The sequence below is a fragment of the Cinclus cinclus genome, chromosome 12, assembly GCF_963662255.1.
Source record: "Cinclus cinclus chromosome 12, bCinCin1.1, whole genome shotgun sequence".
Classification (NCBI taxonomy): domain Eukaryota; kingdom Metazoa; phylum Chordata; class Aves; order Passeriformes; family Cinclidae; genus Cinclus; species Cinclus cinclus.
Genome location: NC_085057.1, coordinates 7,474,161 through 7,492,248, shown reverse-complemented (window position 1 = coordinate 7,492,248; position 18,088 = coordinate 7,474,161). Strand labels below are relative to the sequence as shown.

The 18,088-nt window shown below is 40.0% G+C and overlaps 1 protein-coding gene across 1 annotated transcript in view; it reads left to right on the top strand.

Annotated features, from left to right (window-relative positions):
* Positions 1 to 18,088, top strand: part of PTPRG (protein tyrosine phosphatase receptor type G) — a 387,945-nt gene that overhangs the window by 321,833 nt on the left and 48,024 nt on the right. The window contains exon 13 of the mRNA XM_062500771.1: positions 2,331 to 2,463. Coding sequence (XP_062356755.1) covers positions 2,331 to 2,463 — 133 coding nt within the window. The remainder of the gene's footprint in view (positions 1 to 2,330; positions 2,464 to 18,088) is intronic.

Below are 18,088 nucleotides of genomic sequence, written 5' to 3'. Positions count from 1 at the left end.
ACCTGGTTTTTTTGTGAGTGTGTTTTCATTTCATCTTTTTCCAAGATAATCCAGCATGCTGGCTTTTCTTAGGCTGTTCTGCCATCACAATCAAGACAGACACCAGCTCTCCAGCTGCACTGCTCTACCTCTGGCTCCAGCTGCCATTCTTGTACAATTTTTATTGGCACTGGTTTGTTTAAACTATCACAACACGTTACTTAAACAGTGGAAAACGCCTTGGACTTTTTCTTCAAAACCGGCACAGGAACTGTGTCTTTTCTTCTGAAGCATATCACTGCTTGGGCATTCCCAGCTGGAATTTCAGGGCCAACCATCAGCATTAGGGAATGGCATTTGCTATTCTGACACTTAGCATACTGAGCACTTTCTTCTCCTCACATCTGTGGTACAGGGAGTTGGCAGGGACAGATAAGTGTGTTCTCCACACTAGACTGAGTAAGAGGAGCATCGTGAGCACTGCAGAATTTAATAGTGTGCACTGGGACTCCAGCCCATGCTGTGCTTACAATGGAATTGAATTTTCTTCCCATGCAAAAAGAAACATATGGTTTTGTGTTGAAAGATGTGGAGGTGAAACTAAACAGAATACTGTCATTGGAGAGAACTGAAGCAACATCCTAATGGCTATAAGGTGGTGGGACTATTTACCTCTCCTACGAAGTTTTTTTACATCACATGTTTTTTTTTGCTTTGTCCCTTTTACTATTCTGATTAGTAACACCTCACAGGCTTACTTTTTTCATGCTCTTAAATGATTTGAAATGTGCTGGTAATAATTGATGCCTCAAGAATTAGCATTTCCTAAGTTTGACAATTACAGAGAATAAGCCTTTGCTCCAATTTGGGGGTTGCTCTTTTCCTTATTCTTTGCTAGTCAAGGAATTCAAAGATGTTCAATCAAAGTGTGCATTCACTTCCCCCAAACATCCTTCTGATTAGCTCGTCATTTAAGCTGCTTGCTAAAGGGCATTACCTCTATCAGCCTAGTTCTCAAAACTAGGATGATTTCTTGCAGCACTTGCAGCAGCCTGCAGCCTTGCTCTGTTTTCAGCAGTCAGGCAAAAGCATTTACAATTAACCTTTACTTCCATGTTAGTTGAATTTTACTCCTGCCTGTGGAGGAATATCATCTAAATGCTGTTAAAATAGAGTATGACTTCATATTATGTGACATCTGGTGACTTCCAATTATCTGTGTTTTGCCTGCCTATGGTGAAAAGGCAATTATGTTCTTCTGGTAGGATTTGCAGCATTTTCGGAAGATACGATAATACAATACTGAACGAGGGCAAGGAAATATGTTGGTAATGAAAGACTCACACAGGCTTAAAAGTAGAAGTCAAGTGTGCATGTTTCAATCCTCCTTGAAATCTGAAGTTGTTTGTAGTAATCCTTTCCCATTATGTCCTGTTGACAGGTATTGATCAACCACTGCCTGTTTGTTAGGAAACACGAATAAGATATGGAATCTGCTTCTGCATTTTTCTTTCGTCATTCTGTCTAAACCAATTTATTCATCAAATCTACGTGAATTTGCACAAATTAGATATCTTTTGAAATGCATTGGTGCAGTGTCTATGCTCATCGACTCTAGTACTTGCAGAAGTTTTAGATATTCATCTTGTACATGATACAATAATTTTAGTGAGATGTCATGCAAAAAGTGGAGTTAACTCGGCCAGATATCAGGGTATTGACAAACTTTAATTTTGTTCAAAAGCTGTGGCATAATGATTTCTTCTGTCAGTTACAACACATCCTATCCATTCATTCATCCACCCATCTTGACAATCCATATGCTAAAAAGTGCTTTCGTATGCAGTAACCCACCAGATTGTGACAATTCTGCAAATGATGTGACATGACACCCAACATGTTGAGAATTTTTTATTTTAAGATAGTTACCAAGAAATTTATTTCTAAAGCAATTTATTACATGGAGCTTTGCAAACAGGGCTGTCCTGCACTGTTGAGAAACAGAGTACATTTATCTGCAAACACTGATGACAGAGCACAGCATTGGCTCAGTGGGGTGCTCCACATCTGATAATAGGTGCTTGCATGAAAGAGTCCTAAAAGTGTCTATGAGACCATAATTACAGGCAGTAGTAAAATTTAAGCCATATGTGGCAATAAACACCATACTTCTGTGCTCTCGTGTCTCAGACTGAAGACAAATGGATTCCCACCCTGCAGTCAGAGGATCTCTGCTCTGTTTACTCATAGCATGTAAAAGGGATAAGCTATTTGTTTTGTTTACACATTTTTCCATACAGTAATTCTTTCTTCCACACAGTGATTGGTTTTGTTATGTGTTTAACACACAGCTGGCAAGAACAGCTCCAGCATGGCCACGAGACCTTCTCCTGGTAAAATGGAATGGATCATCCCACTCATTGTGGTCTCAGCACTGACCTTCGTGTGCCTCATTCTTCTCATCACTGTTCTTGTCTACTGGAGGTGAGCCTGATTCCTTATCAGTGGAAACTGATTAGGATTTGAAACACATTTCAGGTGGTGTTTTTAATGTGGTCCTGTGTATTTTATTTTATTAGATGTTATGGTGATAGATGCATTAGTTGTCTGGGTGCTAAAACAGCTTTGTTGGTTAAGTGTTCAGCTGACTTAAACATTGATTTTTGTGTCATGAAAATGAGCTTGCTAGAGCTCTACTGATGGTAGAGCCAGCTGTAATGGTGACAAATATTTTCACAATTAGTCCCTCTAAAGTAGCTATAAAAATTATCTTTGCCTTGGCCTTCAGGAAAGGTTGTTGTGGGAGAAAATCCAAGTTAGATTGGCCTTGGTTTCATGGGTATCTTTGCCACAAACCTCCTGTGTAATCATTTGCAGTTCTTTCCTTCCTTCGACTGTACTTCAAGAAAGTGGGGTAAGCTTGTTTCACATTCCACAGCAATGCTCTTTAGCACTGGTGAAGAGTTCAGAAGTGCAGCCTGCAAGCTCTTGAAAGTAAAGATTGCCTCTTAGAAAGAGACATTGTCATTCACACCAGTGGACATTGGTTCAGTGGTGGAAACCAAGATTAGTATCAGCAAATCCCTCTCCATTTGCGATTTGTTTACCCATTAGAGTAAACTAAAACCTGCAGCACCTGCTTGTGTCAAAATCAGAACTCAGAGGCAACTCATTTGTCTGGAAGTTAACATTAACCAGGGATCAGCCACACACAAGGTATTTAGGAATTATTTCAAAATCTGATTAGATGCAATAGAGGAAAGTAGCTTTGATGAGAAATTCTAGCCCATTGATCATTATATTTGCAGAATCCACTAAAAAAGTACCAAGCTATTTTTCAGTACACCCATTTTGCTGACAATTAGTTGGTCCAATTGTTGAGGCTGAGAACATTTGAAGAATTAATAAGTGGATGGCAATAGTCTTGTGAAAGGAATTTCTATTAACATTTGTAAGTAATTAACATCATTTGCAGTAAGACGGTGAGTAATTGCAGTGGTATATGCACAAAAGCTGAAATAGGAAAGATTCTAAAGATCTCATTGTATTGTCCTGTTTTTCAATATATATTGTCTTTATTTGAAGTACTAAACTTGGGCACATTCACACACTAGAAGAATATGGTATATCTCAAAACACTGGGATGAAGGATTAGTAGTATTTATCTAGTGTTGATTCAAAATGCTCTTCTAAGACGGAAAGGTTTTGAAATACAATGCTAACAGCTATTATCCAGAAGAATGTTGGTACTTATCATTGTTTGCAAAACATTTCCATCTCTTTGCAATTTCACTAGTGGAGCAAGAGAAATAATTCTAAAATTTGTTCTCAAAGAGTAACAGTACCATCCCTGAAAAGATATTAAAGTTGGTGGGGTTTAAAAATTAATATAGACATAGAAATTATGCCATGTAGCAGTCAAAGTTTTTTGATAAATATGAAGCAAGAAATAAAGGAACAAACTTGAGAGGACATATGTACTACCTTCAGATAATCTGTGTCTAGTTCTGAGGATTTTTAACAAATACAGAGAATGTATTAAAAATACACATAAGTTTTAGGATAAATTAACAAGCAACTAGAACACAAATCATCCGCAGTTACATTTCACATTGTGTAGACCGTGCCACTGAAGTGGCAGCACAGTGTTTCATTTGCAGTGTGATTGCCTTTCCTCAGGAAAAAATAAAATGTTTATCTCTGTGAGTGTTTTAAAGTAAGGAAAAAAAGAGATTCTGAAGCACTGCAGACTCTAATTCAGAAGTTTGAAAGGAGCAGTAATTTGGATTTTCAGGAAAAAATACTTAGCTTAAGATGTAATGGGCAACATATGGAATAATTTGCTGAATAACACCATCAAAGCAAATGGCATGAAAACGAGTTTGAGGCAGATATTTCAGGAAAGGAAATATGGTATTGAAGTGTACAGCAGAGAAACACTCGTGATGAAAGGATAACCCTCAAGGGACAGGCATGCTGGACCAAGAGGCCTTTTCTTGCACAGCATACTTTTTTTTGGTGTTAGAAAAAAATTAGAAATCAAAACCCAGAGAACTAGAGGAAGCAGAAGAGGCATAGTTTTGCCCTTGGCAATGCATTTTGAGGGTAAAACAAATCTAATTTTTGCTTTTGCATTTTTGAGCATTTGTGGAATTAGATGATTTGACACTGGGGGTGACATAAGCACAACAATGAAGCAGAGAGAAGCCTTCTGCTTGTTTCCATCTCATCAGAGCCCTATTATCCAGGGACCAAAATAAGGAGTTAGAGAAGTTGCTTTGGAAGGTTTGGCAAAGCATTAACTTTGTTTGGTCTCTTTGTGGCTCATTCCATGATACAGGAAAGAAATAAGTTTTATGAAGAAGACTTGTTGTAAGGAAGCTTCATTTTCTGTTGCCTTTATTTGAAAAGGAGACTGTCGTTGTTTGATGAAGATTGCCTTTTTCCATCTGTTGAGCTTCCATGCTGTGTTTTAGAGACTCCCTGTAACTGAATATATTTGGAAATTATCTGTGCCATTGCTGAATAAGACTCACCTATTTGTGGAGGCAGTTTGCTGTTCTCAGTTCCTTTTTCATGTGGATCGTGGCCAAATGGTGAAAGAATATGGCTAATGTTGAAGAGAAGGGGTCACTTCCATCTTTTTAGTGTGGTGGCCACCTCAATAACGAAAAAGGATGGGAGCTTGCAGGCAAGCAGAGCTCTGAATTACCTTTCTACTAAAGTTTCCTGGATTCAGTACTTTAAATGGCACTGCTGCACAAAGAGGCATATGTGATTTTAAGTTGGTAGAGTGGAAGATAAACTAGGTCAGCATAATGAAGCTGCAAAAATTGTGCTGCCTTTTATCCCAGAAAAATGATGAGAGCACAGTCACAGGGTGACCACGAGCCACGACATGCACTGGGGCCTGTTGGTAGCTGGGCTCCCTGGGCAGGAGGGACAATGATATTGTAGTTTCAGTTTGCTTCTGTGCACTTTTGATTCCTCTTGAGGAGAAGCTGGCCTGGCTGATCCTTGAGCTGTCATGGGCATGATGAAGGGGAGTGTTGCTCCCAGGACCTCTACTGCTTAAATTGATTTCTTTTAGCATCAAGAAATTGAGATATTTGAGTCTTAGCAGACAGAAAAGGTGAGGAGACCAGATCCTTGTTTTACTCACCATATGGATTCACCATTCACTTTTGCAATGGCATAGTGGTGCTTCTTTTTCTGCTTTCTTTCCTTTCATACTGGCTCCTGAAATTGTGTGCTGTAGGGTCAACTCCTGAGTATTTCTGAAAACTGTACACTGGGATCTGAGGACCTTCACTGGAGCACTGCTAACTCATCTAGAGCCCATTAAAACGTGGGTGTCGTGAGGTGCTGTGTCCCAATCACATTATTTTTGCATTTCTGGGCATTTGTTTTGCATCTGTGATTTTATACCCAGACTCAGTATCATGAGATCCATCTGCAGATCTTCAAGGTCAGTTTAAAATCTGACTTGGATTGTCTGCAGTCTTTGCCACTGTTACTCTCACAGCTCCAAGAACTGCAAAATGTGTTTGGTAGTGACCTCCAAACTATTTAGGGATTGTGTGTAACTTCAGTTTTTTTGCAACAAGATGAGTTCCTATAGTATGCTGAGCTGTAATATGGCTTGAAACATGTCTTTTCTAGAGCTTCCACTATATTCTGTAGCAAATTGAGCTAGTCCTGAGTATTGACACTTAGAGGTAAACCCAGGATTATTGTCACTTTCATCTTCACACAGGTGCAGGAAGGTGACTAGAGTCAGGAAATCAACTGAAATATTTTGATATACAGCAAGTTCTGTGATTTGGGGGGAAAATAACGTATTTTAGGGGAATATGGTAACCTTCCACTGTTTGTATTTCATTCTGATTTTTAATCTAAACACTGCAGTTCTATAGACTGTGGTTTCAAAGGGAAAAAATAAGCAGAGAATATTAAGAAGCAATTAAGATTTTTAGAGTTTAGCCAACAGCAACTTTTAAATGGGAGCTAAATTATAGCCATTTCTCATTTTCAGCTAAGAGGAAGAAATTCATTCACAACTATAGCTGGAGAGTTTTCTTTTTCTTTCTTTTGAACAGATACCATAATTCACCTTGAATTATTGCCACCATCAACATCATGATCCCAAAGACAAAGTGGGAATATTGTACTGCATTTCTTACTAAATGAAGCTGTTTATACAGTGCTAATATGTTTACTTCTGGGGGGATTTTTGGAACAACGCAGCTGCTGCCTTTCAATGAGCAAGCAAGCTTGTGTTGCTTGTTTTATAGTTGTGTGTGTATATGAGACAGCTTGGGGAAAAGATGTCTTTAATTTTCCTTAGGCAAAACCCTATGGAATTTAGTAGACAGAGAGAGTTTTCTTAGGTTTTTGTTAAGCATCCTATCAAATTGAGCAGAATCATTGGGACAAGCCCTGTGACAGAGCCTTGTACTGCTCTTGAGAGTGCCTTTCTGTGCAGGAGAAATTACACTGAGCACCAGGAGATGTGTTCTTTTTTCTGACTTGGTCATTGATTTCCGTGGGACCTCAGGCCAAGTCACTTATGGGTTGAGAGTATTGTTGTTTAACTCAGTGGCAAAGATCGCACTGGGAGCAAGTTCAGGTGTTCAATATTTCAGCATCTGACTTCTGACACTGGTGAAATAGCACTGAAGGAAGGTAGTCAGCTGTATTTGTAAATCAACTTGGAATATAGGAACAAAAGCTGCAACATAAAGAACCCTTATATTTACCATGCCTAATAAACTTGTCTTGGACAACTACATTTTGGTGTTAAATTCTGGGGAGCTTGCACATCCTCTTAGCTAAGATAGTGTTCAAACTTAATTGGGAGGAAAAAAAAAACAAAAAATACAAAAAACTTCTGCCTGTACCAGGTTGTAAAAAGTGCTGAAATTGTTACTTGAACCGCCCTCTAGGTTTCATTTTATGAGTACACAATGTGTTGTTCATCTACTATACTGATTGGAAAAGGAACATTGCAAATTTACAGACCATTGTAAAATTGTTTGCTTACAATGATAAAAGCTTCTTTCAGCTTACTCTAAAATGTTTGTGATTCTTCTCATTTTCTCACCCATGGAGGATGTTGAGTGGTAACACTTACTGAGACCCTGGGTGTTAATTTTAAGAATGCCTCAGATGCAGTTGCATGAGTATTTATTTCAGCAGCAGCAGTTCAGGCAGGGTCCTCTGTTCCTGCCCTTGTTCTGCCCTCTGTGATCCCATTGCAAATGTTTGTACAACCATGTGAGGAGTTGGATTGCGAAATAATCTGTGTTTTAAAAAAAAAGAAACAAGAAAACTTTTTTAAAAAATTAGAAGAGTTTTCATGTCCTGATTTAAACCAGATTAGCTCCTAGTCTGGTTCATGTAGTAACATTACAGAGCTGTACCAGCCTAACTGAGGGAGCAGCACAGGGCAGGAATGAGAAGCATGGATGGGGATGCTTGCTCCAACATTGTCCTCAGTGCTGCCTGAGGACCACGTCCAGGCAATTGTGCTCATCTTGGGAGTGGCAGTGCCCCAGAACTTGGGTGACCACGGGCACTGAGGAGAACTGACAAGGGCAAGAGACTTCCCTTCTCCTTGGAGACAGGCAACTCCCCAGGGAGACGAGGGAAGACGTGGAGGTGAGTGGCATACCTGAAAACCCTTGCAGCTTCCATCTCCTTTTTCAGTGCCCAGGTGTGTCTTGCTCATACTGCACAAGGCATGCCTTTGTTTTCCTCTGGGAATGGCCACATCTAGTCTCATGATGAGGGATGGGAATGGGGCAGATCACTGCCTGGTAAATGGGATGCAGTCTAGCCTGATTTGGAGTCCTCTGATCTCCTGCTCTCAATCCAGGCAATGCAGGAAAAGCACTTCAGCTCTTATTGCTGAAGATCCAGGCTGTGTGTGATTTTGCCAGAGGTAAAGGTACTGAATCTTAGGCCCGTCTGTGTTTAGTATCTCAAAATGCTGCTTGTTTTCATTCAAAGGGAGCAGGCCTGCAATCAGCTCCCTCTTATCCACTCTGGGACCCAACCTCATCCTCTCTGCCAATGTTAGGCTCTCACTTTCAAGCCAGGTGCTCAGGGCAGCTACTGGTTACTTGTTCTGGTTGTTGGTACCATACTTTCAGTGCTCATCATTCTTCCTTTATGAGGAAAATCAATATGAAAACTTCTCTGGCAGAATCTGTGTTCTTTCACCCAGCAGGACACAGCCTGGGGCAAGGGGCAGAGCCCACATGTAGAGCGCAAGACCAGACTGGAGTGTGCCATTGCTGCACTTCACAGCGTTGGCTCAGGGGTTTTGTCATCTCCTCCTGCAGGGCAGCTGATCCCAGCTGATCCCGAGGCTGCTGGACATGGGGCTGGCTCCATGTGGGAAGGGCTGAGGCAGAGGAGCCCATCTCCATCAGAAGCCCAGGACCTGCACCTGCAACCATCCCTCCCCAACTTCTGGTTCCAAAACCGTTCCCCCAGTGGCTGCTTTAGGGCCTTTCAGAAATCAGGGGAGATGTCAGTTGTTGTAGTAACAGACCCCTGCTGCTGAATTGGCCCCGAGATGCCCATTTGGGCTTCTGAGCAGACTAACTCAGGCTCATTAGATAAAAAAGACTGAGAGACTGATTTGCAGATGGAAAGTTGCTTTTTAAGCATGCTGGATGATCGGTTTAGAGCTTGACTGTGGAAAGAGGCATGTTCTCTCATTATATGCCTGTTACTTTTGCTCTTTTTTAATTAACACTAGGTTTAATTTTTTGTCACGAAACAGAATTCTACAAGATCCCATTTCCTTTCTGGTGAGACTGGTAGTGACCTACTGCTTTACAAACCAACATATTTTGTCTTCAGAAAGGAAACAGGTATTTGCCAAGCTTAAATGCAGATCAGTGCTGATTTCCAGAAGTATCAGAATATTGACAAAGCTCAGAAAATAGTACTTTTAATTCTAATTATAGAGCATCAGGACCAAAATCAATAAGCACATTCCAATAGCACCAGCTATTTCACATTCCAGGAATGTCCCATTTCAAAGAAATAGGACTGTCTAGATTTTGCTTTAGGTTTAGACCTGGGCCATCCCACTGGTGTTAACAGAATGACTTCTACCAGCTACAACAGACTTTGCCATTGTAAATTTGAATCCACATGACTGAGGAGCTTGTATCATCTTAAACGGGTTCTCAGGACTATGTAATTGCAGTATCAAATTTCTTCTGGCCAGATATTCAAAGCCAGCTTCTTCCTGTGCCCCACACAGCCAGACTTGGTCTGAATTTCATGGATCAGTGTTCTCCTCTCAGCTGTCCTGTAAATAAAAAGCAAATACAGTTTTATAGCAGGCTGATGTATCTCCAGCTGTAAATAAGAGAGGACTCTGGGGATTTTTGTGTGATTCACCTTTTCTGCAAGGAAGATTGTTGCGTCAGGTGGGGCAGGCAGGGTTGTTAGCAGACAGGGGAAGGAAGTGCTCGAGTACATGAAAGGGGTCTGCAAGGAATCCGTGATCTTCTGCCCCCATTGTGAGAGTGATGTGAGGATGTGAGGGGCCTTGGCGTAAATTATAGCAAGAGGGAAATTTTGGTAGGATGTGAGAAACAGCCTCATGGTAGGGAAGACAATAAAGTGGTGGTCTGTAGAATTACCACCATTTCTAGGTTTCAGACAAGGTTAATCAGCTGCAGTGAGGAGCACCACAGGAGTCTGATCCCTCTCAGGAGCTCCCAGGCCTGTTCTCCACAGTTCTGCAGTGCCAGCTTTAAAGCACACATGGAAGCGTGAGGAAAGAGGGATGGTGCAGTGTGATAAATTGCCCTGTAAATCACAGGCTAGAAGCCTGCCTGTCACTCTTAAACTGTAGCATGTGGGTCAGTTGTGTGAACATCTTTCTGCAGGCACTTTTATGGATGTGGCCACTGAACTCAGTGGGAGCCTAGATGTGTATCACCTTTATTTTGAAAGATAATGTCAAGCATGGAACCGTGAGTCACACAACAGGACAATACATGCTTCGGGTGTGGAAGACTAGAATTCAAAATATCATGTTAGTGACCTTGAAAACCCCCAAACACAAAAAGAACAATTTTTAATTTGCTATATGATGTGTCCCATAAGAGCTGAGACATTCGTGCTATACTTTGCCCACAGGCCATCCTAAGGGGGTGAAGCTTATGCAAAAAGCTTCTTGCTTGGCAGCAAGATGGGAAACTGCTGTTGACACCCCTCCTCAGTGCTTTGTTTAGAGGCGTAGCAGAATCTCCCAACATTTCCAAAAAGACCTTCTTCTGCAGAGAGAGCAAAGGAGAACGGCAAGGTCAACCAAGGTCAGGAAAGGAGGGATCTGCATAGAGGCAATCGATCTTACTGTTTTGTCTCTATGGAACTAATTAAATGGATTAATTGCAGACATATTTTTTCTCGAGAAATGCTTTCCCCAATGCTGTTTTAATGGTGAGGTCTGGGAAAAAAATAGCAAGATTTTATCTGTGCAGTTACTGGCTTAATAGTTTACAATGCATAAGTTTGAAAAAATATTTTTTAAATATCAAAGTATTCTTACTAATCTCCATTAAGAACGGGTTTTTGACACTCAGAAATAATATGCCATGATGAGTGTGGGTTTTCTCATAACTACAGTGATAGAGGATGCCAGGTACCACTGGCATCTCCTACTCATCTGCTGTGTTTGTTGTAAGTTACTGTAGAGGACACTTATACAGCTTTAAAATTTTTGAACTCTGACTTTTAAAGCTGTGAGATATTTTAAAAAGAGAAAAAAATTTCACAAATGCTTTTTGTGAAATTATACCACTTTATGAAAAGCTCTATTAAGAAATTGATGCACTCTTTTTCTATTCCCCTTTCCACCTCAAAGAAACAATTTGCATATTTGTTGTCAACTGATCTGTTGATAGTTTATTTCTTTTCTGTAATATTCTTAGTATGTAAGAGTATGTGTTAAAGTGTATACAGGTGTCTCTGGAGTAGATTCACTCTCATGAACTGGTAGGTTCAGAGCTAGAGCGATGTCTCAGACAAACTGTCAATGAAATATCCTATAATACAACTAGATGTACCCTGAGGGAACAGTACACCTCTGCTGTGAAACTGTGAATTAACCACAGCAACCAGATAAATTATATTTTTATCTCTCCTTGTAGCTATAAAATATAACTATTGAAAGGCCCTATCCTGTCCTAAGTCCCATGGCAGCATTTGGACCAACATTAGCACCAGCTATTTCACAGCAGGATGTAGTCTGAGTGTAAAATTATAGGGTAAGAATATTAAATCAATTCAGCAACCTTAGCTGCTTGGATAAATACTGGGAATCAGAAAACTAGTAAAACAATAACAAGCAGGGGTGAACTTCATTTTACTGTTCTTAAAACCTGTGCAATTTAGGAGAAAAACAAGGCCTTGGAATGCACAACACATTGAGCTGCTATTACAAATGTTGCAAGCACATGAATTCATTCAGTTTATTGTAGAGTGCTGAGTTGGTTGGTTTAAAAGAAAACAGTTCCTCTATTGCTGTGAACAGCATGTGTTTTACTCTATTGACTTACAGGTTAAAATCCATTTGTGTTCCAAGTTTTAAGCTGAAATAGGCGTAGGCAGCTTGCCTGGGTCTTGATTGGTGGGTTGCTCCATGTTTTGGAAGCCCTGGCTTTTCCAAGAAAGAAAAAAAACTTTTTGAAATGCCCTACAAATTGACATTTATAAAGTAGTATAAATAAGCCAAATTTGAATTGTAAAAATACTGTTAATGTTTTTTAAAAAAATCAAAAGAGTTCTTATTAATTACAAATGTTCTATTCCCTGAAGGTTCAAAATTGTTTTATGTTTCTGATCAAATTATCAGTTAAATGGATGGATTTCTGCACAGTGATTCACTCTCCAGAGCCATTTTTTAACCACCATCAGAAAGTTTCCAGTGAGTACTGGTAAAATTCCTCACGTTTTTGTAGGAACCACATCATCATTCAAAATGATGACTCTCCAGAGTCTCAAAAGTTTCCTAAATTTCAGTGTTTATCAGTAGCAGCAACTAGTATTGCAGACATGAAGTGAAAGCTGGGAAGAGGCAGTCCTCATACCTGCCTTATTGTTTCAATTTGTTTTGTTGGGTTTTATTTTGCTTTTTTTGGACATAAATGTACCAAAATGTAAAGTCTCTGTCAATTCATACAGCTCCTTATTTTTGAAGCATTCAGTGTGCTGTTTCAGTCAGAGAGTAAATGGGTTTGCTTTGCAGGCTCAGAAGAGCTAACTGAAAATGCTGTTTTAGTCAGTTAAGGCTGAATCTGGACTTTATCCAACATTTAGACACCAGCAAAAAAGATTCTCCTGGCCTAGGTATCACTGCAGGCCTCATACTCGTATGAATGAACTGGTTTTCACCACTTCCCTCACTTTGAGGTAGAATCAAGCCTTTTAACTTAAATGGGCTTTTCCTGCAACCTGTCTATTTTTCAGCAAGCTTTTCTGTAGGTCTCATGCTACAGATGTTTGAAGTCATGTTTTCTGCTAATACCTTGTCTCTCTACAACTGTACATTGTCCTGTGTCCTTGTTCTATTTTTGGGGACCTGGAGGGGAAGAGAGAGAATGATGAACAGCTTATCAAGCACCAAGGACATTTACTTGGTTTAGATCTGCCACAGTTATTCTGAACGTGTTTATGGTATGGAGGGGTTTATAAGCTTTATGTTTATTAGCAGTAATCCCTTATTAGAAAAAAATAATAATGTTTAATAAATAAAGCACACCATTTGCATGCACAAATCACCATAGTTTGACTTGGGTGCTATTTAATACTGAATCTGTCTAGACAAAGCAATTGTATCTCTGTGGAGATCAATCTTAAAGAATAAAAGAGATGAAAGGATTTTTTAAATAATTTGAGTGAAGAAAAGATTGTCTTCTTTTTCCTGAAACTATGGAAATAAAGTTTCTGATTTCTAAAGGAAAATATAGTAATTAAGAAATTTTCAAATGGAAATTAGCCTGTGTTGGTCTTTGTCTTTATTTGTAGCATTAAATGCAGTCTTTAATTAGCATATATATTATTCAATATAATCCATTTTATAAGTCCAAGTTCAAATATAAAAATCAAAATGGGCTTGATGCACCCTATTGTTCACATGCAAAGCAGTTAACATAGATGTAGAGATATGAGGTGAATTGAAACATCCATATTTCATAAGGATGCAGTCTACATTTTCTGAAATTATGGCTTGAACTCTTATTTTTAACTTTTTCTCATTTGCATACATATTACTGCCTGTTTAAATGATGTGTTAATTCTATTCATTAGACTTCAGTGGATACTTCTGACTCTCCTGATAATCAAACACAGGTCCCTGGAAAGCAAATTATGGACTTTCATGTTGCAAAACCTATTGTGAACGTGACATTTATCACTGCAAAGCCAAGTTCTGTGGAGCACTTGGCTGCAGTCAGGAGGGCAGGAGCCTTTTTCTTCTGCGTATGGTAATGATTGTCATCTGTGGATAAGGAGCTGGCACCACATCCCCAAAGGCTCTTCAGAAATGGTTGGGCACTTCACAACTGCTCCACAGTCTTGATGGTAAAAATGCCAGTTCAGTCCTTTGAGGGAATAATTTGACTCAGGTCCTCACAAACAGCTTAAAGAAAATGGGTGGTGAGGAATTTTCTGTTCCATATAATGTGATGGTGGAGACCAGGATGGGGAGACCTGACCTAGATAAGCTCGTACTGTCCAAAGTGTATTTGGCTGTCAGAGCCAGAGCCTGCAGCTTTGGCTTTGCTGTGTTTCCAAAATATGCATGTGCTTCAAAACCTGGAAGAAGAGAGTCCTGAAAGCAAAGCACAAAGGTGACAGCAGTACAACAGGAGTTCTTTCTGCTTTCTCTGGTTTACTGAGCCATACCCTATTTGTGAATGTGGGAAGAATCTGTGGGAAGAAAAGGGGCAGTGAAATAGTATTGGAGTTAGGTGTGTGTTGTTGCATATTGATTTGCCAAGACCATGTCAATTAATCTTTTAATTTTAGGTATAAAAGCATTGTTATCCCAGTGGCAAACCCAAGATGATAATTTTGGAAGGTTTTATGCTGATGGGGTGAGCCCTTAGTGGTGCCACACTGGGAGTTGCCACGTGTGCTCTCATTAATAAAAAAGTTGATGGGAAGAAGAAAGATTTATATTGGGATCTCTGTGAGGAAATCCTTGACATCTTTAAAAGCCTATAAGTACAGTTTCCATCTGCTTTTTTGCAGAGTCTGGACCTTTTCAAAAGCAGTGCTGATGTGCTGCAGGGAATTAGTTGAGATCTTTGTGCTAGCAGAAGGTGAGAGTTCAACATGTGGTTTTGTTAGCCACAGAGCTACAGAGAACAAGTTCCCTGTCATATGGCTTAAAGGTACAGGTGGAGACTACTGGAAAGAGACCTGTTGTCCCTGCAGCTTAGTTTTATTCCATGTGCAGAGAATAAGAGAGCAGAAGATCACTGCATTTGATTCACATTCTCAGCAGCTGCTGCATCTCCACATCTGGCTGTGTAATCTCACTCTCAGGTTCTTCCTGCATGAGAAACAGCTGGGCACTGATGGGCACAGGAGAAACGATCCCATTTCAGCAGCCTTTGGGATAACCCAAAAGCTGCAGCTGGGTCCATGGGGCAATGAAAAATCTGTGTGTTAGTGAGTGTGTCAGTGAGCTGCAGTGCTGTCTGTAGGGTCTGAGCTTGCACTTGGATCCTCTCTTTCCTTACCAGTGCTTCCTTATGCTACAAGGGAGTCCCTGAGCTTTACACCAGCATTTTTGAAACACTTAAACTCATTTTCAGCCCTCTCCTTCTTCACTCCCTGGACAGTGAATGTTGAGTCCAGCGGAGCTTCTGCACGGTAAAGCTGGGACAGGCTGTGCTAAATTCCTGTGTGATGAGCAGAGATGAGGATTATGAGGAAAAGGGACTTCAACCTTAACCCAGGGTTTAAGGTTATCCACAGTTCTCAATTTCCTAATTTGGGTTTTGTTTGTTTTTTATAAACCTGGAAAGTAGGCAGCTCACCTCGTTGGGGAAATGAGGCAGGGGATAAGCATTCCCCTTCCATCCTCTTTCCAGATATTTTTTCACTCAGTGTGCCAAATACAGCAACTTCCCATCCCAGAGAGAGATGTGTTGGCAACCTCACTCCTTATTTTGTTCTGGTGACTGGATTAATGTTGTCATTGCTGTCCACCAACTTTATTGTATTTACTGAGCTTTCTGCAAAGAATGAGTTAAATACATATGGGTTGAATGCTTTCTGTTACAATTCATGTTCTGTCTTGACCTTCTTGGATTCACATGTTTTCCCCTTTTGAAGTTACTAGCTGTGTCTGAGATCTTAACATCAATGGGCCATTTTGGGAAATAAATATTAATGAGATGGCTTCTGATAGCATTGTGTGGGTAGAAACAAATGCTTTTATAATAAATGGAATTTAATATTAATTGAGTGGTTTGGAGTTAAATCAGGATATAAAGTGACAAGATCATGGCACAGCAAAATGCCCTTTGCAGGAATCCAATTAGGAGAGGGAGCAGCAAATTCTATGCAAACTTGCTATAATCACACAGGGGCAATACAAGAGTGGAGCATAATTTGGAGCCTGGGACCTGTCCCCTTGAATGTCTCATAATTTCCATGAATCAACATTTAGCTACTATGTGATGGTGCCAAGTTTGCATTATTCAGCTATTTCCTGACAATGCTGCATCCCGTTGTTGCAGTCCTCCCTCTCCAGAGGGAGACAGTATGTTTTGCAGTGAAGGACACATAAATTAATGCACTGCCCTGCTACACGTCTGTTGAGAAAAGCGACTCATTTGTCAGCCTGCTGAAATTACTTTGCACTGAATATCTTCTGCTGATGTTACAGGCTTTTGTCTGATCACTTGAAGCTGTTACCTTTGCCATTTCCTCAATGAGGATCATCAAGAGTTGTCCCCTTTCCAAATTGCAGAATTCGTTTGTGATTTGGGAAAATAGAAGGTTCACTGAGGTGTGTTGTAGATAAATGGCTAAGTCCTGCCTCAAGAAACAAAGTGGAGTTTTCAGATATATCTTGTGTTGTAAAGAGTGATGTAAAGTATTCATTGAGTTTGAATTGTTCAAAAATAATTTCTCTAAATACTATGTATTGTTTTCATCTGGCAGATGGAGTCACAGAAGCTGCTGTAGCAAGAGTTGGTTTGTGGCATTTCAGACAACCTGGGTATTGTGTGAAATTGGCTTAGCAAGCCTCTAAAAGGAGGGTGCAGAATGTAAAGAGAGGGTGTAGGAGTGATAGCCAGGGCAGTGCTTCCAGGCTGATAGAGAAGCATGTGGGGGAAAAAAAAAAAACAGCAAGGAGCAAGTCAATTTATCCATTCTGTCAAAATGGCTACGATCAGCCAGGAGGCAAATGAATAAACGGATCAACAAGTATTTCACACTTGTGTGTTCTCGACAGGAAATCACAGATCTGAAACCAAATGTCTGGGACAAAACTACCAGAAATAGTGGCAAAATACTCTTCTGTTTAGTCTGCATTTTTAACATTTTTAGCTCACAAAAGTCCTTGAATTAAAGCAGTAGAATAAAGCAGGAACTTGTTACTACATTTCCCAGATAAGAGCAGAGATGAAAATATTTGGGGCGGGTCTAACAACAGGGCATCAGTCCCCACTGGAATCTCCCTTTGCTGCACACCTGGATGTGTTTCTGGCTGGCCGTGGTGATGGCTCCTGTCTTTTCTTCTCCCAAGCTCAGAGTCTGATGGCAGCCAGAGCACCACCAAAGATCACATCAGGACATGGAAATGAAATGCATCAATACAGCAGGAGGAAAAAGGATGTGGATTGATAGAGGTGCCAGGGCTGAACAGCTCACCTGGGACAGACATCTACTACATTCCTCCAGGACACTGTCTGCCAGAGCAGCCATGGCCCTTCATGAGCTTCAAGAAAAGAAAATGCAGAGCTAAGAGCTTCTGTTTAATTACATATCTGCTTCTGAGCAAGTCCTCGTGCATCCAGGCACATTTCTTCAAACATTAAGAAAAACATTTTTCCTAAGATGTGAACTGCAGTTCTTGTGGGCTTTTTTTTTTCCTTTTCCCCAGTCCCACATTTGTCAACACTGAAAGGTTATCAAGAATTTACTAAAAGATAGCTTTAAGCTTTAGAAGTAGTGCAAATAAAGAGAACAGTCCATAAATAGAAAATATATTAAACTGTATCTGGTCTTAAGGGCCCTAATAATTAATACAGGATGAGTGAATTTCTCCTGTTTTGCTTATCTGCAATGAACTTTTGTCTCAAATCAAAATGTTCTGTTCATATGATTAGCAGCTGTTTCTACACAGTGAATAAGACAACAGGACAGCAATGTTTTATTTGCCTGAGTGTGTGATTAGTGCAAAAGAATTTGTCATAAGGATGAAACCAGTTTCTATTTTTGTGTCTAATTTTCAAAATAGTTTCAACTGATTTTTCAAGTGGAAAATCTCTTCTGCATCTGTTACTTTATGATTTTTCAATTCTTGGCTCTTCTGTGTAATTCGAAGCCTGCTAAT